This window comes from Anolis carolinensis, unplaced genomic scaffold (assembly GCF_035594765.1).
Source record: "Anolis carolinensis isolate JA03-04 unplaced genomic scaffold, rAnoCar3.1.pri scaffold_13, whole genome shotgun sequence".
Lineage (NCBI taxonomy): Eukaryota > Metazoa > Chordata > Lepidosauria > Squamata > Dactyloidae > Anolis > Anolis carolinensis.
Window position 1 is genome coordinate 19227442 of NW_026943824.1, and position 24899 is coordinate 19252340.

Sequence of the window (24899 nt, forward strand, 5' to 3'; positions counted from 1 at the left end):
TAATTAGGACTTTATTTTTCTTTTCTTTTTGTTGTATCAACCTAGAGGCGTGGATGATGGGTTGTGTTGTCAATTTTCGAGGTTGTGGGGTATTTACTTTTGTTGTTTTGTCCGCTGCCGTGATGCCATCACTCCTATATATATATATATATATATTATACAGATAGCAATTTTATATCTGTTACATATGGAGAAGGGTTTTATATATATGGTGGCGGGGTATAAATAAAGTGTTGTTATTATTATTATTATTATTATTAGCTGCCTTGATCCCCCCACCCCCGGGTGAGAAGGGCGGGGTATAAATTCTGGAAGGAAATAAGTAAATAAATAAATGTATCTGACACCAGAATTTCTGCTTATATGCCAGGATATATGGCAGTGGAGACATGGGCCCAGAGAAGCGGGATGCGAAGTAGATGGGCCAACTTGGGCCCTCCAGGGGTTTTGGACTCCAACTCCCACCATTCCTAATCCTATAATAGATGTGACCTCAAAGCCGAAGAAGGCCCAGGCCTGCGGGAGGGAGGGAGGGAGGGCGCGGGCGAGGCCTGCTTACCGTGCGGCGGCGGCGGCGGCGAGGGAGGCCCAGCTCCTCCTCCCCTGAGGAAGGCCGGCACGAACTCGGCGGCGTGGACGTTGGGCACGAAGGGCTTGGCGTTGACGTTGAGGAGCCGGCTGAAGGCCGCGCCCAGCCGCTCCGGGTCGTCGGCGTCGAGCTGGGCCGCGGGGTGGGCCTCTCCGCCCGCTTCCCCCTCCGCGGCGCCGGGGCCGGGCGTGAGGCCTTCACTGGCGCCGGCGGCGGCCACAGCATCCCCCGCTCCTCCTCCTCCTCCGCCGCCGCCTCCGCGGGGCTCCACCTCCGCCTGGTCCCAACAGTCCGGCGCCGAGTCGCTGCTGCTGCCGCTGCCGCCGTTGTTGGCCTCCATTTTGACAGCGAGAGAAAAGCTGAGGGAAGAAGGCGAGCGCGGCGCCGGCGTCCGGACCAACTCAGCACTACTCCGCGTGCGAGCGAGAAAGGCAGGCCACTCCTTTGGCCCCTCCGGCCCGCCGTAGGACGCCATTTTGGTAGTTCCCTCCACTTTGCCTGCTCATTGCATGGCATGGCGATTCCTGCGCCTCGTGGACTACGACTCCCAAGATGCTCCGCGCCTGCTCGCTGACAGGGAGCTGATTCGTTTTTCTTTACGTGTGAGTCAGCGCTTGCGCACGCCGCAAACGACAACTCCCGGCGGCCTTTGCGGGGAGGGAGCATTATTATACATACATCCTTATTATACACTAGCTGTGCCCGGCCACGCGTTGCTGTGGCAAAGTGGTGGTGGTATTGGTTAAAAGTTGTTGTGGAATTTTTATTTGACATTATTTGTATTTTTTTAAAATTAATTTTATTGTAACTTATCTTTTTTATTTATTATATTTTATTATTTTGTTGTATTATTTTTAGTTATTTTGTTATAGTATTTTATTGTATTAATTTTTTAGTGTTTTTAATGATTTTAGTTTTATTTTTTTATTGTATTATTTGTATTTATTTTATTTTTTATTCTTTTATTAACACTGGGCTGAGTGGGTTGCTAGGAGACCAAGTGGGCGGAGCTTAGCCTTCTAAGTGGCAGCAATTGGATAAAAACAATTATTGCTCTCCCTCTAAGTAGGACTTTATTTTTCTTTTCTTTTTGTTGTATCAACCTAGAGGCGTGGATGATGGGTTGTGTTGTCAAATTTCGAGGTTGGGGGGCCTGTAGTTTTGTTGTTTTGTGGGTCGCCGTGATGCCATCACTCTTTTATATATAGAGAGATACAGTAGAGAAGGGGTCCCCAAACTAAGGCCCGGGGGCCGGATGTGGCCCTCCAAGGTCATTTACCTGGCCCCCGCCCTCAGTTTTATAATATAATATTTTTATATCTGTTTTAACAATATAATATAGTGTATATTATTTATTTAATTATTTGCGACATATTATTATATCATTAAATTGATACAGGAGACATGGATTCTGGTCCAGAATGGCAGTTAGACCTTGCCGGGGGGGGGGGGGGGGGATATTACATATAATATAATAATAAAATAATAATAAATTATTGTTATATGTAATATAATATTATATTATAATAATGTAATATTGTTACATATAATATTGATAAAAATATAATGTTATACAATATAATACTAATAATAATACCATATAATAATATTAATTATATGTTATATATTACATATAATATTACAGTAGAGGATATATAGAGTTCAATACAGTAATATATAATGCTAATATTGTGCTATGCTAATAATATAATATATTGTATGTACAGACAGCTGCTCTGAGCCCCCTTCGGGGTGAGAAGGGTGGGATATAATTTAATGATATAATGATATATAATAATATTATACTATACTAATATTATAATACATTGTATATACATGTAATATTAATAATAATATTATGATGTAATGCAATGTAATAATAATTATAATTCACTATTATAATTGTATATTTATATTACATGCAATATTACTAATAATATTGCGATATAGTTGTATAATATAATATATTGTATGTATATATACTTGTAAACCGCCCTGAGTCCCCTTCGGGGTGAGAAGGGCGATATATAAATGTCGCAAATAAATAAATAAATAAATAAAATATAAATGTAGTAAATAAATAAATAAATAATTTTAGACTTGGGCTCGCCCAAAGTCTGAAATGACTTGAAGGCACACAACAACAACAACAATCCTAATTAACTTGACTATCTCATTGGCCAGAAGCAGGCCCACACTTCACATTGAAATCCTGATAGGTTTATGTTGGTTAAAATTGTTTTCATTTTTAAATATTGTATTGTTCTTTAATTGTTATTGTTGTATTGCACTACAAATAAGACATATGCAGTGTGCATAGGAATTTGTTCGTATTTTTTTTCAAATGATAATTTGGCCCCTCAACAGTCTGAAGGATTGTAGACCGGCCCTCTGCTTTAAAAGTTTGAGGACCCCTGCAGTAGAGTCTCACTTATCCAAGCTAAACGGGCCGGCAGAAGCTTGGATAAGCGAATATCTTGGATAATAAGGAGGTACTAAGGAAAAACCTATTAAATATCAAATTAGGTTATGATTTTACAAATTAAGCACCAAAACATCATGTTAGACAACATATTTGACAGAAAAAGTAGTTCAATACACAGTAATGCTATGTAATTTACTGTATTTACGAATTTAGCACCAAAATTTGCTAGGGAGAGCCAGGGACTCAGTTCTATCTTGTCTCCTGTGCCATAGCAACATGCTGTGCTAATTTTATATACATATATATAATATACAATAATTTATAAATATACAATATATTGTATGTACAGTAGAGTCTCACTTATCCAACACTTGCTTATCCAACGTTCTGGATTATCCAACACATTTTTGTAGTCAATGTTTTCAATATATTGTGATATTTTCCGTAAATACAGTAATTACTACGTAGCATTAATGTGTAATGAACTACTTTTTCTGTTAAATTTGTTGTATAACATGATGTTTTGGTGCTTAATTTGTAAAATCATAACCTATTTTGATGTTTAATAGGCTTCTCCTTAATCTCTCCTTATTATCCAACATATTCGCTAATCCTACATTCTGCCGGCCCGTTTATGTTGGATAAGTGAGACTCTACTGTATACAATAATAATAATAATAAAAAAACTTTATTTATACCCCGCCACCATCTCCCCAACGGGGACTCGGGGCGGCTTACATGGGGTCATGCCCAGAACAATACAATATAACAAAATATAAATACAACATAACATAGAGCAATTAAACAATACAGTAAGTAATAATATACAATATACACTACAACGCAAATCAAAGAAACAATAAAAACAGGGCCGGCCGCATGAATACAAAGATAAAAACTCATATATAAAACAATATATTGTATGTACTTACAATATTGATAATATTATATATAAAAAACAATATATTGTATGTACTTATAATATTGATAATAATATATATATAAAACAATATATTGTATGTACTTATAATATTGATAATATTATAATGTAATACAATATTATACTAATTAATAATATAATACAAATTATATATTAAATGTAATATTACCATAAAATTATATAGTACAATATAGTAATTTAATTGCTTATATTGTGCTATGCTAATAATATATTGTATGTACATTTGATTTGTAAGCCGCTCGGAGCGAGAAGAGCGGGATATAAATGTAGTAAATAAAGAAATAAAATAAATAAAATATCACGATGTATTGAAAACATTGACTACAAAAATGCCTTGGATAATCCAGAACGTTGGATAAGTGAGACTCATACAGTAGAGTCTCACTTATCCAACGTTCTGGATTATCCAAGGCATTTTTGTAGTCAATGTTTTCAATACATTGTAGTCAAATAAAGTTGATGATGATATGGGCCCTTCCTTCAGCTCTATTTTCGTAAGCGGCTGAGGGAGAAAAGGAGGAGGCCTGAGGCTGTGAGGAATTCTGGGAGTTGGAGTCCAAAACACCTGCATTATACCTTTGGAAATTACCTGACTCTCAGGCCACTGAAACATACTAGAATCCTTGAAATCCCATTTCTTTTAGGCCGGGAAAGGCATTGACAGGTCCGAAATAGCATCCCTAAAATCTCCAATTAGCCGAAGTCGCCTTTCTGAGGAGAAAGAGGAAGAGCGTTACTGCGCCTGCGCACACTTCCGCCCTCACCGTGTTTTGGACTTCAACTCCCACAATTCCTAGCCCCCCACAGGAATGGAGATCGGCCTTTTAGGCCTTGTGGGAGTTGTAGTAAGGAAAAAGCCCACCTTGAAAAGCGGGTCGGCGCATGCGCGGCGATGTCGGCCCTGAGGCGACTCCGGGCGCGGGAGGTTTACCTCAGAATGGCGCCGGCTTCCGGGTCGCGAGGATGACTCCGGCGGAGTCTGGCGCCGTCCGGACGGGAGGTTTGCCGCGCTAGAGCTCCAGGAGGCGAGGAGGAGGAAGGAGGAGACGCCATGAGCGGTGAGTTGGGCCCTTCGCTCCCCTCAGAGCCTCCCATGCAACTCCCAGGGAGGCTTCGGCCTGCAAGTAGGCCTCTTTCCCAAAAGCACCTCCGGATAAAACACCGAGGTTTTATGTTTTGGCTTTTGTTGCAATTGGCAACCTTGAATAGTATTGAGTTTCCTTGCAGAGGGAAAGTCCATCAGTGAGGGCATCGGCATAGAGGTAGCCTGGCTGTTGTTGTCAGGAGGCACCCTTCGTTTGGGAGGTGTTAACTGGTAGGTTGCTGTGCCTTTTCCAGGCTGTATGGCCATGTTCCAGAAGCAGTCTCGCCTGACGTTATTTTTATTATTATTATTATTATTATTATTATTATTACTGCATTTTGTTATACTATGTATATTATGTTCAGACTCTGGTTCTAAAGGTTCTAAAGCTTTGATGTTGATGTTTTATGCTGGTTTGTATGTTTATACTATTTTATCTGTTTTACATTGGTTTAATTTTATTGTACAGTAGAGTCTCACTTATCCAACATAAACGGGCCGGCAGAACGTTGGATAAGTGAATATGTTGGATAATAAGGAGAGATTAAGGAAAAGCTTATTAAACCTCAAATTAGGTTATGATTTTACAAATTAAGCACCAAAACATCACGTTTTACAACAAATTGACAGAAAAAGCAGTTCAATACACAGTAACGTTATCTAGTAATTACTGTATTTACAAATTTAGCACCAAAACATCACAATATATTGAAAAGATGCCAAAAAAATTGGCTACTAAAGGATTGACTACAAATAAAGATAGAATTACATACAATGAACTTACAGTAGTAATATTGTCGGAAATTAAATCCATAAAAAGTTCAATCCTTGCTGCCTAGAAAAACAGCTGTAGATCTGTGTTGGATAGTCCAGAATGTTGGATAAGCGAATGTTGGATAAGTGAGACTCTACTGTATTTGTATATTGTTGCATTGTTGAGTGCTTTCTGTGAGCCGTCCCAAGTCCCTCCATGAAGATGGTGGCGGCATAAAAATAAAGCTTTGTTGTTGTTGTTGTTGACATTTCACCCACATCTGTGGCAGGCATCCTCAGAGGTTGTGAGATATATTGGAAAACTAAGCAAGGTTTATCAAGGTGATTAATTACAACATTCATACTGGTCTCCAACAGACAAGAGTTCTTTCTCACACCCTGGATCTTCCACAGATATATAAACCTCCCTTGCCTAGATGTGGGTGAAACATCAGGAGAGAATGCTTCTGGAGCATGGCCAGACAGCCCAGAAAATTCACAGCAATGCAGCGATTCTGGCCATGAAAACCTTCAATAACACATTGTTAACTGGTAATTTGAAACAATCAGGGTCAGCTAACACCTCCCAAGAAAGGATCCCCTCAGGCAGGAAACAACAAGGCTTTGAAGCTGAAAGGCCAATCAATGCTAACAAGGCTGGCCAAGGGCAACATTCACACTTGCCTCCAACAGACAAGAGTTTTTTCTCCCACCCTGGACATTATTCCACAGATATATATAAACCCCACTTGCTTTGTTTCCAGTAGACCTCACAACCACTGAAGATGCCTGCCATAGATGCTATTGAAACGTCAGGAGAGGATGCTTTTGGAACATGGCCAGACACCCGGAAAACTCACAGCAGCCCAAAATACATTAATGTGGTATCTTGTTAATGTGTGCAGGAAGCAGCCAGGTTTTGAAGTTGCAAAGCTATTCAGTGCTAATCAAGGTGGCCAATTGCAACATTCACACTTGCCTCCAACAGACAAGAGTTCTTTCTCCCACCCTGGACAGCAACAGGTTGCCATCTTATTTGTGTTTTCTTCCATTATAGGGTTGCAGAACAATGTTGCCAAAAGACAGTTTCTGCTGGAGAGATTATTGGATGCAGTTAAACAGGTAAGAGACAAAAAGATGGTGACTCCTTGTTTGTACCTTCATAAATCATAATTGCAGCTCTGTTTCTGGGCAGCTTACATGGGGCCAACCCCGAATAAAACAGCAAACCAAAATAAAATGACATCAGAAAATACAGACACAAAAAATTAACACTCTAAACATGATAAAATATAAAGTGATAATCATAAGGCTGACTGTCCGGTCTCTATACAAAAGGATAATTTTATATTTTATCATGTTTAGAGTGTTAATTTTTTGGGTCTGTATTTTCTGATGTCATTTTATTTTGGTTTGCTGTTTTATTCGGGCTTGGCCCCATGTAAGCTGCCCCGAGTCCCTTCGGGGAGATGGAGGCGGGGTATAAAAATAAAGTATTATTATTATTATTAATTATTTTAGGGAGTTAACGGGGATTAAAGAGCTAAGGGGTTAGTGTGTTACCTACATGCATATTAATTAACTTGCATTAACTTATGTAGGAACATGTGATCACTGACACCTGTCCACCCATTTTAGAAAATAAGCTTACTTTGAGGTAAAGTTTTATTTGACAAAAACAGGTATAAGCTACTATATATATATATATTGAACTGACAGGCACCATAATCATCACAATATTTGTAGACTGTACAAGTCAAATGCTTTGCACACTATTTTTCTCTTTATCAAAATATAATATTTATATGTTACACTCATTTCTAACAACTGCCCACTCCTCAAATGCTCAAATTCTTTGTCAAAGAAATATGATGTTGTTAAAAGAACTAGTGGCGATTAGAAATGACTGACAATCAGGCAATGCTTCCTTGTGTTGAGAACGTGTAAATCAGTTAGTTTAATTTGATTTTAATAAAACCATAAGGAGCGTCTTTGGTTTTCACAGTTTGGGGAGCTGACATCACCTCTCATAATCATGAATGTGAAAATATTTTTTTGTCTCTTGGCTTCACAACCTGGTTTATTGTGTGCTAGTTTCTTATATTTCATTTTATAATTTTACCCTGGCTATTATGTGCCTTGCAATTATATTGAAAGGCAGGATACAAATAGAATGAAATAATATGTGTGTGTGTTTTTACAGTGCCAAATCCGATTTGGAGGAAGAAAAGAGATTGCTTCTGATTCAGATAGTAGGTAAGTATGAAGTAGCAGTGAACAGAAACTTACTTTTAATGATGAACTGCAGACAGCAGCCCTTTTCCTATTCAAAGTAACACAGCTGAGAACTGCATATTTGGAATCAATTGGTGTAAACTGTAAAGGTGATGCAGATATTTGACCTGGACGGGAACTTGTTAACAGCTTGTTTATTTTAACTTCTTGTATGTTGTATGTATGCCTATGTGTTAAATGTTTTGATACGGCCGATGGGCTAATCAATAAAACATGGTTGAATTGCAGACAAATAGCTTTATTTTACCTGACAGCTGAGTTTGAGTTGTTGTGGACAATGCTACTGTTTGAATGTCATGTCGGTATTATTTACAGAGATGGTTCTGTAACTACTTTTGATGGGATTAAAGCTAGATCTTTCTGCATGTGAGGCACGTGCTCTATAATTGAGCTGCGGTCCCTGACAGAGTAATTTTAGATGCGTATCCGTTTCTTAAATCTGATAGTTCATGGTAGTTTAAAACTCCCTTGGTTGTTACTCTAACCGTACTTGTATTATACCTTTAAGAGCCCATCATAGACTCATAGACCTGGAAAAGAGCACATGGGCCATCTAGTCAAGCCCCTTTCTTTCATGCAGGAAAAGCACACTCAAGATCAGACACCTTTGCTTATATAGACAAAGGAGACGAGAGGTGGTGTTCTTTCTTTATTGTCCTGATTTTAGAGGGGTTTTTTGGTTTATTTTCACTCAGAAATTCCAGACATGAATCAATCAGGGCCAGCTAACACCTTCCAACAAAGGATTCCCCCAGGCAGTAAGCAGCCAGACCTTGAAGCTGAAAGGCTACTCAATGTTAATCATGGTGGCCAATTGCAACATTCACACCTGCCTCAAACAGACAAGAGTTCTTTCTCCCACCCTGAATATTCCACAGATTTTAAAAACTTGATTAGTTTCCCACATACCTCATTACCTCTGAGGTTGCCTGCCATAGATGTGGGCGAAACGTCAGGAAAGAATGCTTCTGGAACATAGCCATACAGCCCGGAAAACTCTCAGCAGTCCATTTTCTCAAGAACCTGATTTGTAATCTTACTTGAGCTGCTTCTGTGACTTAGTCACCATCTCAAATTTTTCTTTTTGCATTTTTTTCATGAAAACAATAGTTTGGTTTCCCAATCTTTCCCGTTTTTCCTCGTTGTTCAGATGGAAAACGGCTCTCACCCTTGCTTTTGTGAGCCGTAAAATCAACACCATGAGCTCTGATGAGAACATTTGAAAGTAGATGGCCGCATTACATTGGGAAATGTTTGGCGCCAGCTTTAGCTGGTTTAATTTAAAAGCTGCTTCTCCTTTCTGGGCAGCCTTTTTAAACGCATGCATATTGTCTTGCAGGGTTACATGCCTGTGTGCTCAGTTTGAATCCGTGCTTCAGCATGGTTTGAAGAGAACCCGGGGATTAGCCTTAACGGCAGCAGCAATCAAACAGGCAGCAGGCTTCTCCAGTAAAACCGAAATGGGTAATTAAGGCTCTGGTTTCTTCTGTGTCTGTTTTGGAAAACGTTTTAACAATTGTCTTGTGCGTAAACAACTGGCAATTTCAGTAATGTTGCTGAATGGAGAAGGGGCTATAACGACTTGGATTCAGACATAGGCATTCTTAGAGCTACATCCTTTGAAATCTATGACTCATAAATTGCGAATGATTAACCCGAGCCCCGTTGATTTCAATTACTAAGACTGGATCAAATCCACTATAGATTATTTATTTATTTATTTATCAAAAATATTTATATTCCGCCATTCTCACCCTGAAGGGGACTCAGGGTGGAGCACAACATATATACAGCAAACATTCAATGCCGGGACATGCTATACTGATAATATATTGTATATACATATAATATTGATAATAATATTATGTAATATAATATACTGTAATAATAATACAGTAGAGTCTCAATTATCCAACATTCACTTATCCAACGTTCTGGATTATCCAACGCATTTTTGTAGTCAATGTTTTCAATAAATCGTGATATTTTGGTGCTAAATTCGTAAATACAGTAATTACTACATCGTATTACTGCACATTGAACTACTTTTTCTGTCAAATTTGTTGTATAACATGATGTTGATGTTGATGATAACAATATACTATCATCATAATAATAATGATAATAATAATAATACACTATTATTATTGTATATTATATATTACATGAAATATTGCTAATAATGCAATCTAGGTATAGTACAATATAATACTATATATTCTTATATTGTGCTATACTAATAATATATATTGTGTGTGTGTGTGTGTGTGTGTGTATATATATATATATATATTGTATATACATATAACTTGTAAGCTGCCCTGAGTCCCCTCCGGGTGAGAAATAAAGAAATAAAGAAGTTGATTACGTTTTGATGCTTTGTTGTGTCCCAGGTGTAAATCTTCCAGCCATGGATGAAATCAGCTGGTTTGCATAGAATTCCTGCCCATTTAAGGTTGTTGTCTTGATAATGGTAATATTTCGCAGTCTAACTTCTCCTTTGATTTATTGAGAATTCTTAACAACAGTTGTAAATCTATACTTTTTCAGAGGCCATTTTCTGGTACTACGTGAAAGACGTTCTGAATAAACACGAACTACAACGCTTCTACTCCCTGAAGAATATCACAACCGATGTTGGCAGAGGTCGCGCCTGGTTACGCTGTGCACTCAATGAACATTCCTTGGAAAGATACTTCCATATGCTGCTCGCAGATAAAAATCAGCTTAGGTAACTTCCCTTTTAATGTTTTCCTGATGAGTAAACATATATTCATGGAGTCTGCCTGATGAGGGACTTAGAACTGCAGTAATGAACTAATATTTCTCTTGTGGTATGAATTAGAAGTGATCTGAAACTGTGAAATCCATTTGGAATTTTAAATTGCAAAGTGCTGGTTCATCATTTTTATCTTTGAGGGATCTAGAGAATTGCTCTACAGCCTTTATCGTTTATGCAGTGCTTTTTAATTTTACTTTAATAAGCAGCTTGAAATGTGCTGGATATGTAAGAATTTCATTGCTCCCTCATGAGCTTTTATTGCCGGCATGCTGAGGTAATGATGTAATTAAATATCAAAGTTTTCATATACAAAGTACTTGATCATTCTTATGTCACTAACTAGGTATTTGAATCTATTTTCTTGTATCATATGTTGAAATCTTGCCTGGCAGGGGAGGCGAATAGCCACTAGAACAATGATGGGCAAGCTTTTGCGCTTGGTGTGTCAAAATTCACTAAAAAACCTAGCATGACTTGCGTGGTGTGTCACTTCGAGAAAAAAACCATAATTTCGCACTATGTATAGTTTAAATAACAAAAATGTATAATTGTAATATATAACTGTATTTAATAAATCAAAAACTATTTACTACCATTATTTCCATGTACAACAGTCTATGGTACCTCTTGCAGTTTTCACGCTGATTTCTCTCTATTCTAATTTCAATGTAGTCATGAATAATGAATAATATAATAATAATATAATAGTAATAATATGATAATATACTACAATAATAATAGAATAGAATGATACTAGCTGTGCCCGGCCACGCGTTGCTGTGGCAAAGTGGTGGTGGTATTGGTTAAAAATTCTTGTGTACTTTTTATTTGACGTTATTTGCATTTTTTTAAATTAATTTTATTGTAAGTTATATTTTTATTTATTATATTTTATTATTTTCTTGTATTATTTTTAGTTATTTTCTGTTATTATAGTATTTTATTGTATTAATTTTTAGTGTTTTTTATAATTTTTTATTGGGTTGCTAGGAGACCAAGTTGGAGGAGCTTAGCCTTCTAACTGGCAGCAATTGGATAAAAGCAATTATTCCTCTCTCAAATTAGGACTTTATTTTTCTTTTCTTTTTGTTGTATCAACCTAGAGGCGTGGATGATGGGTTGTGTTGTCAAATTTCGAGGTTGGGGGGCCTGTAGTTTTGTTGTTTCGTGGGTCGCCATGATGCCATCACTCTTTTATATATATAGATAATGATAATCTCTCTCTCTATATATAAATGTAATGTGCATAATTCCCATGGAGTAAACAACAAGACCACTGGACCAAATCATACCGAATTTGGCCACAAAAGACATAGTCATCCAATGAATCTGCATGTGGCAGCATGTCAGCAAAAATGGCTAGGCGTGTCAATGCTGACACGCGTGTCATAGGTTGGCCATCATTGCACTAGAATATGGTCCACTGTGGGTTCTTTCTCTATGTGGGCACTCCAAATAAGTTTCTTATTCTTGTCTTATATTACTTATCCCGGATTAGTTAAGGTGGGCAAGACGTGACCGCAAAAAGACATACCGTATATACTCGAATATAAGCTGATCCTAATATAAGCCGAGGCACCTAATTTTACCACAAAAAACTGGGGAAACTTATTGACTCGAGTATAAGCTGAGGGTGGAAAATGCAGCAGCTACTGGTAAAATTCAAAATGAAAATAGATACCTGGTTGAGGAGGCAAGCGGCAGAGTTTTGTGGGGAAGGAGTTTCCAAGCTCATTCATTGCTGTGATAAGTGCCTAGATTTGAATGGCGACTATGTTGAGAACTGGTATTTGGGTGTGGCTTTCAACTACATATGGTAAATGTTTTCTCCTATACTTTCTTCATTTTTAATTCCAAAATGTAATCTACTTTCTGGATAACCCACGTGTTGTTGTTGTTGTTGTTGTTGTTGTTCCACTTTTGGCATAACTGCCTCTGTTGCATTTTCTTTCCTTAGCCAAGATTAAGTCTTTGTTTCTGATGTGCCTTGATTTGCTTTGTGCTATCTGTTATTATAATAAAAAATTCAACTGCTGGATTCTGAAGGAGGGAAAGTAGTGAAACTGCCTTTCTTCCCATTTTTTTAAGTGCCGTGGGCTCCAGATATATCAGCTTTTAGAATTTTGTGTGTGTCAAAAGTAACTTGATATTTCCAATATCCTCATCAGAAAAAGGGTTAGCATGGATCAAGCCCCTTTTCTACAAACAGCTTTGTTCTGTTTTTGATACCTAGTGTCTTCTATGAAGACTGGTCCTTTATGATGGATGAAGAGCGCTCTAGTATGATTCCTACTATGGCAGCTGGTAAGCATCCTCAGGGTTTTGTCGGAAGCTTTCATGGCCGGAATCGCTGGGTTGCTGTGTGTTTTCCGGGCTGTATGACTTATGTTTCAGAAGCATTCTCTTCTGACGTTTTGCCCACATCCATGGCGGGCATCCTCAGAGGTGGTGAGGTCTGTTGGAAACTAGGCAAGTGGGGTTTCTATATCTATGGAATGTCCAGAGTGTCTCCTCCCAACAAAGGATTCCCCCAGGCTTTGAAGCTGCAAGGCTATTAAGTGCTAATCAAGTTGGTCAATAGCAACATTCACACTTGCCTCAAACAGACAAGACATCTTTCTTTGTCCCATCCTGGACAACATTCCACAGATATATAAACCCCACTTGCCTAGTTTCCAACAGACCTCACAACCTCTGCGGATGCCTGCCATAGATGTGGGCGAAGTGTCAGGAGAAAATGCTGCTGGAACATGGCCAGACAGCCCAGAAAACATACAGCAGTCCTCAGTGTTCCCTGATAGTGGGAACTTTGAGAGAGGCAACTGCTGGAAAGAATATTAGTTCTTGTTTTTATTGGCTAATGTTTAAATTTTTTAATTGTGTATGTTTTTGTCTATTGCTGTGTTTTATACTGCTACTGTTTTTATTCGGGTTTGGCCCCATGTAAGCCGCCCTGAGTCCCCTTTGGGGAGATAGAGGCGGGGTATAAAAATAAAGTTGTTATTATTATTATTATTATTATTATTTTGGTGCCATGTCAAAATATCAAGCTGGTCACCTGAGTGTTTCACAGAACAACAGTTCTTTAATTTTTCTGTGAATTAAATATAATGCTTTGGTATAAACAGGAGTACACAGGTATGTAAATGGGCTTGTGAGATTCATTCTAGTGCTGATTGCAAACCCCTCTGTTAATTCATAACAGAGCTTGAAAATATTTATTTCGGGAATACAGCTTCCAGAATTCCCATATCTGACATAGTCAGTCGCCATGCTAGCTGAGGGATTCTGGAGGTTGTACTTCAATATAATTTTTACAAACATTCTAGTCCAGCCCCACTATGTTGTACAGTAGAAGTCTAGTAAAAACTAAGTGTGAAGTCTCTCTACTATAGAATTAGGCAGCACTGAACTAAATGGATTCATAGTCCGACTAAATGGATCCATGGTCCGACATGTATGAATTGTCTCGGAGTTGTGCTACATAATGTTCTTTGATTTTGTTTATTTCCTCTGAAGGTTTGAATTCTATTCTTTTTGCCATCAACATTGATAACAAGGATTTGAATGGGCCAAGCAAGTGCCCGCCTACCGTCTCCAACCTTCTTAAGGAATCTACCCAGAACGTGACCTCTTTGCTGAAGGAATCCACCCAAGGGGTGAGCAGCCTCTTCAAGGAGATCACCGCCTCCTCTCCCGTTTCCATTCTGATCAAACCTGAGCAAGAGGCCGACCCCTTGCCAATCCTCTCCAAGAGCGTGAGTAGCGGTGAGTACGACAGAGAGGATTACACTGCAAAGTATTGCTTGTGTTTTCAGAGAAGACACTTATATAGAGGGAGGGTATATTTGGAGGTATTGTACCATTTTACAATTTCCACTCCTCGCGCTTTGGCCCAGCTTGCCCTCTTTTAAACTTTTGTACTGTTTTTATACTCTGTTTTATTAGGTTGTTTTTATTATGTTTTGTTTCACTATGTTATTGTATAATCACTTTCACTGGATGTTGTTGTGTGTTTTGTGTGTATTTTATTCTGTTTTATTGTATCGTATATACTCGAGTATAAGCCGACCCGAATATAAGCCGAGGCACCTAATTTTACCACAAAAAAAAAACTGGGAAAGCATTAACTCCAGTATAAGCCGAGGGTGGTAAATTTCAGAAATAAAAATAGATGCCAATAAAATTACATTAATTGAGGCATCAGTAGGTTAAATGTTTTTGAATATTTATTATTATTATTATTATTATTATTATTATTATTATTATTATTATTATTAGTAACAAAGGTGGAGGCATTACTTTTCATTCAACCCCGTATAAACCCCACCTGCCTAGTTTCCAACAAACCTCACAACCTCTGAGGATGACTGCCATAGATGTGGGTGAAGCATCAGGAGAGAATGCTTCTGGAACATTTATTTATTTACATCACTTTTACCCTGCCCTTCTCATCCGTAGGGACTCAGGGTGGCTTACAACAGTCAGCTATTTACATTGCCCAGAACACATTCAATAAAACAATAACAAAATCAATAAACATTACAATACCACATCAATTAAAAACTCTATTAAAACATGAATTTTAAAATGCATATGTTATATATTATATTATATTATATTATATATTATATATTATATATTATACTAGCTGTGCCCGGCCACGCGTTGCTGTGGCAAAGTGGTGGTGGTATTGGTTAAAAATTGTTGTGTAATTTTTATTTGACGTTATTTGCATTTTTTATTAATTTAATTGTAAGTTATATTTTTATTTATTATATTTTATTATTTTCTTGTATTATTTTTAGTTATTTTCTGTTATTATAGTATTTTATTGTATTATTTTTTAGTGTTTTTTATTATTTTTTATTGGGTTGCTAGGAGACCAAGTTGGAGGAGCTTAGCCTTCTAACTGGCAGCAATTGGATAAAAGCAATTATTCCTCTCTCTCTAATTAGGCCTTTATTTTTCTTTTCTTTTTGTTGTATCAACCTAGAGGCATGGATGATGGGTTGTATTGTCAAATTTCGAGGTTGGGGGGCCTGTAGTTTTGTTGTTTTGTGGGTCGCCATGATGCCATCACTCTTTTATATATATAGATTATTTATTATTTATTTATTTATTTCCAACATTTATATCCCACCCTTCTCACCCAAAAACAGCAATGAAAATCCAATAAAACAATTAAAACAATATAAAGATATAAAACATATATTATATATATGTTATATATATTCGTCCATTGACGCCTGGAAAACTCATAGCAACCCACTGTGTCTGACTCAGTTGTGAATGATCTCATAAACTGTGCTGAAATCTGCATTTGTTGGTCTTTTCTCTAGAATTAAAATTCAGGAAAGAGCGAATAAAGAAGAAGAAGAAAATCACGAATATTATTTTATTCGATGAGGACGACAAAGAAAGTATTGGGAATGTCTTAAGGGCAACGGTGGTAGGCGGAAACTCAGAACAAAATTCGGACAGACCTTTGGCCTACCTGGGATCTCCATCGATAGACTCGCTAACAAACCTGAATGGAGACCAAGGTGTACCTTGGCCGAAAAACGATTCTGTGCACCTCAATGGAGAATGCACCTTTCCAAAACTGGACGTAAAAAGCATCGACGACGAAGACGTGGAAGAAAATGAGGAGACTTACAGTGAAATGTCAGGAGCGCAGAGTATGAAAGAGGGCACGGAGTATCGTGTGAAGTGAGTATTATTCCAGAGAGAGCTGTGAATGGAACTTTAGTGTTTACCGAGGAAGGCAGTTTCTCAAAGTGTTCCCATTCGTGTTGTTTTATTAATGAATAGGAATAAGGGAAGCTGGAGAATTTTAGGCGCAGGTTCGTCAGCTCTGGTGTGCCAGTTGCACTATTAAACACAATGAAGCATCTGCCTCTGGGAGCAGTTTTGTAGCGCCAGGAATGTTGATTTATTTATTTGTTGAAATATTTATACCCTGCCCTTCTGTCTAGAGATCTCAGGACAGCATGCAATAAAAACAGTGGAACACATTTAAAACAGTGTAAGTAATAAATAATTTCAAAAGGCTAAAGATATTAAAAAGAATAAATGTACCATAGATTCTCGAGTATAAGCTGAGCCAAATATAATCCAACCAGGACCGTCACCCGAGTATAAGCCGAGGGGGGCTTTTTCAGTCTTTAAAAAAGGGCTGAAAAACTAGGCTTATACTCGAGTATATACAATACTTATTTATTTATTTACTACATTTATACCCTGCCTTCTCTTACCCTGAAGGGGACTCAGAGCAGCTTATAAGTTATATTTGCATACAATATATTATATCATTAGCATAGCACAATATTAACATTATATGTTACTATATTGCACTATACCACTATACTGTAATATTATTAGTATTATTGCATTTAATATATAATATATAATTAATAATATTATATTGTAACATTATATATTACTGTATTGCACTATACCACTATACTGTATTATTAATAATAATAATAATAATAATAATAATAATAATAAAACTTTATTTATATACCGCCCTATCTCCCGGATGGGACTCAGGGCGGTTTACAGTCATAAAAGCAACACAAACATTACATAACAACATAATACACATTATTAAACAAAGTAAAATAATACAATTATAATAATAAATCACACTTACATGACCAGATCAAGGGGACGGGAACCATAAACCCAATATATTAAAATGTATCATTTTAGGCTAGGGAAATCTTGTGCATATATTCAGGCTCAGAAATCGGCGGTAATTAGTAATATTACATTTAATATATAATTAATATTACTGTATTGTATTATTAGTATTATATTGCATTACATTATCATATTAGTTTCAATATTACATGCATATACAATATATTATATTATTACCATAGCACAATATGGATCTTTTCCTTTCCTTCCTGGCAAGTTGAGTCTGGATGAAGGGAATTCGAGAGAGAAAGACAGCTTGATGCATTGCTTTTTCTGTCGTATATGACCCATGGCTTTATGTTGTGAAGTGGAGGTATAGTAGTTAAACTCGGACCTTATTCACAGACTTCTTTTTTTTTTTTCAAAATTCTTCTTTAGATCCTCTGAGGGCATGATGAGCAATTCTCTGGATGGCGCTTGGACGTCTCTTAAGATCCTGAATGATGATTCTGATGAATTGTTTCCCTTTACTACCGTAAGCTCTTTCTCCCAGACGGGTGAGCAATCATGGATAATGCCCAATATATCTGTGGCCAAATGTACGGAGAGTTCAAATAATGGCAGGATACCTAATTGAAAACCCAGTGAACTGTGCTGTTGTAACTACAAATTCTCCTAGACATTTAAAATTTCCATTTTTCTCCAGACTAGTCTTTTCCAACCTGAAATCTGACAAATATGCTGGATTATATACCCAGCAAGGAAGTTGTAATCTGATGCATTCGTGGACACTGGGTTAGGAAAAACTCTACAATATATATTTTCTTTATTTTCCATTCATCTGGTAAATTGTTGTGGTGCCTCTGATTGCATGTACATTATTATTATTATTATTATTATTATATTATTATTATATTATAAGTATAAGCCGAGAGCGGTAAATTTCAGAAATAAAAATAGATACCAATAAAATTACATTAATTTGAGGCATCAGTAGGTTAAATGTTTTTGAATATTTACATAAAGCTCTGATTTAAGATAAGACTGATCAACTCTGATTAAATCATTATTCTCATCTTCTTCAATGTAAATGTGCTTATGTATCCTTTTAATAATAATAGAGTAAAATAACACATCTTAAATGTTTTTGAATATTTACATAAAGCTCTAATTTAAGATAAGACTGATCAACTCTGATTAAATCATTATTCTCATCTTCTTCAATGTAAATGTGCTTATGTGTCCTTTTAATAATAATTGAGTAAAATAATACATGTAACAATAATAATAAATACAGGAAAATAATACATGTAATAATGAATAGAGTAAAATAATAAATGTAATAATAATAATAAGATCAGAGTGAAATAATAAATGTATTATTAATAATAATAAAAATAGAGTAAAATAAATGTAATAGTAGCAACAATAATAGAGAAAAATAATATATGTAATATTCCAATAATAATAGAGAAAAATAATAAATGTACCATATATTCTCGAGTATAAGCTGACCCAAATAGAAGCCAACCAGGATCCTCACCCGAGTATAAGCCGAGGGGGGCTTTTTCAGTCTTAAAAAAGGGGCTGAAAAACTAAGGTTATACTCGAGTATATACAGTATATATACAGTAGAGTCTCGCTTATCCAACACTCACTTATCCAACGTCCTGGATTATCCAACGCATTTTTGTAGTCAATGTTTTCACTACATCGTGATATTTTGGTGCTAAATTCGTAAATACAGTAATTACTACATGGCATTACATGGCATTGAACTACTTTTTTTGCCAAATTTGTTGTCTAACATGATGTTTTGGTGCTTAATTTGTAAAATCATAACCTAATTTGATGTTTAATAGGCTTTTCCTTAAGGCCTCCTTATTATCCAACATATTCGCTTATCCAACATTCTGCCGGCCCGTTTATGTTGGATAAGTGAGACTACTGTATTACGAAAAAAGAGAAATATACATATATATATATATATATATATATATATATATATCTTTTGAACTCCTAGGACAAGCTCCACATTGCGAAGCCCTCAGTGGCACAGTGGGTTAAACCCTTGTGCGGGCAGGACTGCTGACTGACAGGTCGGCGGTTAGAATCCGGGGAGAGCGGGTGAGCTCCCATCTGTCAGCTCTAGCTCCCCATGCGGCGACATGAGAGAAGCCTCCCATAAGGATGGTAAAACATCAAACACCTGGGCAACGTCCTTGCAGACAGTCAATGCTCTCACACCAGAAGTGTCTCGCAGTTTCTCAAATTGCTCCTGACACTTTAAAAAAATGCTCCGCATTGCAGTAGAAATAGAGAGAAAGATTATATAAAATGCATACCTTCCCATTGAGGATGGAAGCTTCCTGCAATTCTTTTTGAGTTTTTAAAAATGTGTCATTCTGTGTCATGCTAGAAGTCTCTGTTTCGTTGTGAAAGATCTTTTTGTTGTTGACAATCTGTTTGTTACATCAGCAACTCTTTAGGGCTAGCAATATGAGATACAACGACTCAAGTGTCATGTCAGCTTTTTTCTCCTGGGTGAATAAAGGATAGCCTCAAGGATCTGTAGTTAACATGTGTCATTTCTGCATGTTCCTACCAGCAAAATCAAAACTTAAAACGACACTGACACTATGTTAAAATAGCGGCGGTCCTTAAAGGAAGAGAAAACTTGACACGTAGTTGCAAGTGTAGCCTCTGGGAATACTTGGCTGAATGATACAATATAATACTAATATAATACATAGTAATACAATATATTACTAATAATACAATATAATAATATTAATTATCTATATATATAAAAGGGTAATGAAATTTTGGCCTAGGACAAAACAACAAAACTACACATCCCAGAAACACTAAACTTAGCAGCACAACCCCTCGTCCATGCCTCTACGTTCATACAACAAAAAGAAAAGAAAAAGAAAATCCTAATTAGAGGGAGAGGAATAATTGTCTTTATCCATTTGCTGCCAGTTAGAAGGCTAAGCTCCACCCACTTGGTCTCCTAGCAACCCACTCAGCCCAGGGGACAGGCAGAGTTAGGCCTCACTTAGGCCTCTTCCACACTGCCTATAAAATACAGATTATCAGATTTTAACTGGATTAGATGGCAGTGTAGAATCAAGGCCCTTCCACACAGCTATATAACCCATATAATCTTATATTATCTGCTTTGAACTGGATTATCTGGACTCCACACCTTTACCCTTTACCTTAACTACCACCAATTCCTCAATACTTTATTTTCCATACCACCATACTTCGCCACAGCAACGCGTGGCCGGGCACAGCTAGTATAATATATAGTAATACAATATACTACTAATAATATAATATTATTTATTTATTTATTTATTTATTTACATCACTTTTACCCCGCCTTTCTCTCCGAGGAGACTCAAAGCGGCTTACAGTAAATAGGCAAAAATTCAATGCCTAAAAACAATGTAAAAACAACAACAATTCATATAAAACAATCTACAAAACAACAGTTCATATAAAACAGATACCAGATACAGTTAATAATATTAATTATATATTATATATTAGTATAATATATAGTAATATAATACTAATAATACACTATAGTAATATTAATTATATATTATATATTAATATAATATATAGTAATACAATATAATACTAATTATACACTATAATAATATTACAGTAGAGTCTCACTTATCCAAGCCTCACTTATCCAAGCCTCTGGATTATCCAAGCCATTTTTGTAGACAATGTTTTCAATATATCGTAATATTTTGGTGCTTAATTCGTAAATACAGTAATTACAACATAACATTACTGCGTATTGAACTGGTTTTTCTGTCAAATGTGTTGTATAACATGATGTTTTGGTGCTTAATTTAAAAAATCATAACCTAATTTGATGTTTAATAGGCTTCTCCTTAATCCCTCCTTATTATCCAAGATATTTGCTTATCCAAGGTTCTGCTGGCCCGTTTAGCTTGGATAAGTAAGACTCTACTGTACTAATATAATATATAGTAATACAATATACTATTAATAATACAATATAATAATATTAATTATATATTATATATTAGTATAATATATAGTAATACAATATGACACTAATAATACACTATAATAATATTAATTGTATATTATATATTAATATAATATATAGTAATACAATATAATACTAATTATAAACTATAATAATATTACATTAGAGTCTCACTTATCCAAGCCTCGCTTATCCAAGCCTCTGGATTATCCAAGCCATTTTTGTATACAATGTTTTCAATATATTGTAATATTTTGGTGATAAATTTGTAAATACAATAATTACAACATAACATTACTGCGTATTGAACTACTTTGGGCTACATGTTCATGGCACTTGCATGTCTCATTTTTAGGTGGCTTGCAGAATAATGGTGAACACGAATGTGCAGATCTTTCACCAGACCTGGCTCAGAGAAATGATGAACTGCATCACAGGTATGTAGTCAATTGATTAATTTAAAAATCAATACAGTTCAATTGAAGTTAAAGCAACAAACCTTGCTTTTTTTTTTCGCAGAGTGAATTTTCCCTCCAATATAGTTTCACTTATTTTTCTTTTTCAAAGCAGAGTAGATGTTAAAGACCCAGCGGAAGAGAACACTGTAAACCACCTGTTGCCATCAAGCAGTGTGTCAGAATCAATGACTGTTGGTAAGTTTGTATTGAATCAGATATGGGAGATTTAAGTTTTTCTAGGCTGACCAATGCAAGTGCTGTGTTAGCATAAGCTTTGGCCAACTTTGATCATATCCTTCTGTAATCCTCATAGACTATCCCAGTCCTCCACCAATGTCTCACTATCATGATTTCTTTTGGGTTTCATCTTTCACCCAGAACATACAGTGTCTCCTTATGGAGAGAAAAATGTGGACTATTTATTATTATTATTATTATTATTATTACCATATATACTCGAAGATAAGGTTGGTTTTTCATCCCTTTTTATGAGATTATTATTATTATTACCACCATATATACTCGAAGATAAGGTGGGTTTTTCATCCCTTTTTATGAGATTATTATTATTATTATTATTATCATATATACACGAAGATAAGACGGGTTGTTCATCCCTTTTTAGGAGCTTATTATATTATTATTATTACCATATATACTCGAAGATAAGGCGGGTTTTTCATCCCGTTTTATGAGGTTATTATATTATTATTATTATTATTATTACCATAGATACTCAAAGATAAGGCGGGTTTTTCATCCCTTTTTATGAGCTTATTATATTATTATTATTATTATTACTACTACTACTACTATATATACACTCAGAGATAAGGCGGGTTTTTCATCCCTTTTTATGAGCTGAAAAGCCTCCCCCGACACAAATATAAAGGTACCTAGGGATTGCAAAGGCTTGCAAGGGGAAATGCCTATATATCTGTAGCAGAGATTAACAAATATTTCAGGGGAAAATGCTTTTATAAGATTAATGGGTATATATATCTATATTCTTCTTCCTGATTTGCAAGGGCTTCTTTCCCTTTTCAAAACATTCCCTTGGTTAAGAGCGAGGGAGGCTATGGATAATAAAACACACTGATAAGGGAGGAGAGAAATATATCTTGACCCCATTGTAAGCTGAGGGAGGCTTTTCCAGCTCATAAAAAGGGCTGAAAAACTTGGCTTTATCTTCGAGTATATACAGTAGGTAACTATATCCACACTTGTATTATTAATATCTCTACCAAATATGTATATTGTACTAGCTGTGGCCAGCCACACGTTGCTGTGGTGAAGTCTGGTGGTATGGGAAATAAAGTATTGAGGAATTGGTGGTTGTTAAGGTAAAGGGTAAAGGTTTTCCCCTGACATTAAGTTGTGTCTGACTGCACACTGAAGTGGATCATATGGCAGTGTGGACTCAAGATAATCCAGTTCAAAGCAGATAATATAAGATTATAAATGGGTTATATAGCTGTGTGGAAGGGCCTTAAGTCTACACTGCCATATAATCCAGTTAAAATCAGATAATCTATATTTTATAGGCAGTGTGGAAGAGGCCTAAGTGAGGCCTAACTCTGCCTGTCCCCTGGGCTGAGTGGGTTGCTAGGAGACCAAGTGGGCGGAACTTAGCCTTCTAACTGGCAGCAATGGGATGAAAACAATTATTCCTCTCCCTCTAATTAGGACTATTTTTCTTCTCTTTTTGTTGTATGAACATAGAGGCATGGATGAGGGGTTGTGCTGCCAAGTTTAGTGTTTCTGGGATGTGTAGTTTTGTTGTTTTGTCCTAGGCCGAAATTTCATTACCCTTTTATATATATAGACTAGCTTTGCCCGGCCACGCATTGCTGTGGCTTATGGGAATCCTTTGTTGGCCAGGTGGAATAGCAGTGAATAGCCTTGCAGTCTCAAAGCCTGGCCGTTTTCTGGAGTAGCTGGAGCTTTTTGTTGTATGAACATAGAGGCATGGATGAGGGGTTGTGCTGCCAAGTTTAGTGTTTCTGGGATGTGTAGTTTTGTTGTTTTGTCCTAGGCCGAAATTTCATTACCCTTTTATATATATAGATGGGTTGGAAAAAGGCTGTAAAATCTGAAATGTTCTGTTTGCCTTGCCAGGACATTTTTAAAAATAAGATGTAGAGGCAGTTGGTAGTTTAGTGAAAGAAAAAAGTATCTTCTGATGAGTGTTATAAATTGTTTGACAGTGTTATCCAGAAACAGCAATTCAATAAAGTGTTAACATTTTGTACATCAGCAGGGGGAGCAATTGCTTTTGCATTCATTGGCTGTGTGTGTTGCTGGTCAACTTTATTAAACGTTTTATAATAGATATTTTTAGCTGGTGATACTTAACCTCATTTCCTGCAATGCTGAAAGTTGATTTAAGTATGGAATTGAATTGAAAGAAAATTCCTGACAAGGACGTCCTTTTGAGTGCGTAATACATGACACGGTTGTGGTATACTTATTAGTGAGCACCTTGTTAAATATATAATGTTCTTTTTTATTGAACATTTTGTTAGCTTGCGTACAGGTGGCAAATGTGGAGTGAACGTTTCCACGGTTTTATGTACTTTAACAACAAGCAATTTAGCGAATAATAAGGAAAGGGAACAAATGTCAACGAACAAAAGACACTAAAGGATTAACAATCAACGTTGGGAAGAAGAATAGAATGTTTTGGAACAAAGTGGTCAGTTGAGGAAATGCTGTAATGTAAAGTGTCCTTCAAAAACACTTTTTGGCCCCATCTGCAGAATGACTCCAGGGAGATGGAGGTGGGGTACAAAAATAAGCGTTGCTGTGGCGAAGTCTGGTGGTATGGGAAATAAAGTATTGAGGAATTGGCAGTTAAGGTAA

The 24899-nt window shown here is 36.5% G+C and overlaps 2 protein-coding genes across 4 annotated transcripts in view; one reads left to right on the forward strand and one right to left on the reverse strand.

Annotated features, from left to right (window-relative positions):
• The window catches only part of gspt1 (G1 to S phase transition 1), a 34173-nt gene extending 33094 nt beyond the window's left edge, over positions 1 to 1079 (reverse strand). Inside the window, exon 1 of the mRNA XM_062964543.1 lies at positions 560 to 1079. Coding sequence (XP_062820613.1) covers positions 560 to 1064 — 505 coding nt within the window. The 5' untranslated portion in view covers positions 1065 to 1079. The remainder of the gene's footprint in view (positions 1 to 559) is intronic.
• Positions 1080 to 4846: 3767 nt separating this feature from the next.
• Positions 4847 to 24899, forward strand: part of snx29 (sorting nexin 29) — a 75129-nt gene continuing 55076 nt past the window's right edge. Inside the window, exons 1-11 of one of the 3 annotated variants that reach the window (XM_062964540.1) lie at positions 4847 to 5033; positions 6870 to 6934; positions 8016 to 8068; positions 9447 to 9571; positions 10658 to 10838; positions 13123 to 13193; positions 14409 to 14657; positions 16232 to 16601; positions 17976 to 18094; positions 21935 to 22016; positions 22147 to 22232. In XM_062964540.1, coding sequence (XP_062820610.1) covers positions 5027 to 5033; positions 6870 to 6934; positions 8016 to 8068; positions 9447 to 9571; positions 10658 to 10838; positions 13123 to 13193; positions 14409 to 14657; positions 16232 to 16601; positions 17976 to 18094; positions 21935 to 22016; positions 22147 to 22232 — 1408 coding nt within the window. In that variant the 5' untranslated portion in view covers positions 4847 to 5026. Of the gene's footprint in view, positions 5034 to 6869; positions 6935 to 8015; positions 8069 to 9445; positions 9572 to 10500; positions 10563 to 10657; positions 10839 to 13122; positions 13194 to 14408; positions 14658 to 16231; positions 16602 to 17975; positions 18095 to 21934; positions 22017 to 22146; positions 22233 to 24899 lie in introns of those variants that run through there. The other 2 variants (XM_062964541.1, XM_062964542.1) reach the window with 2 other exon arrangements.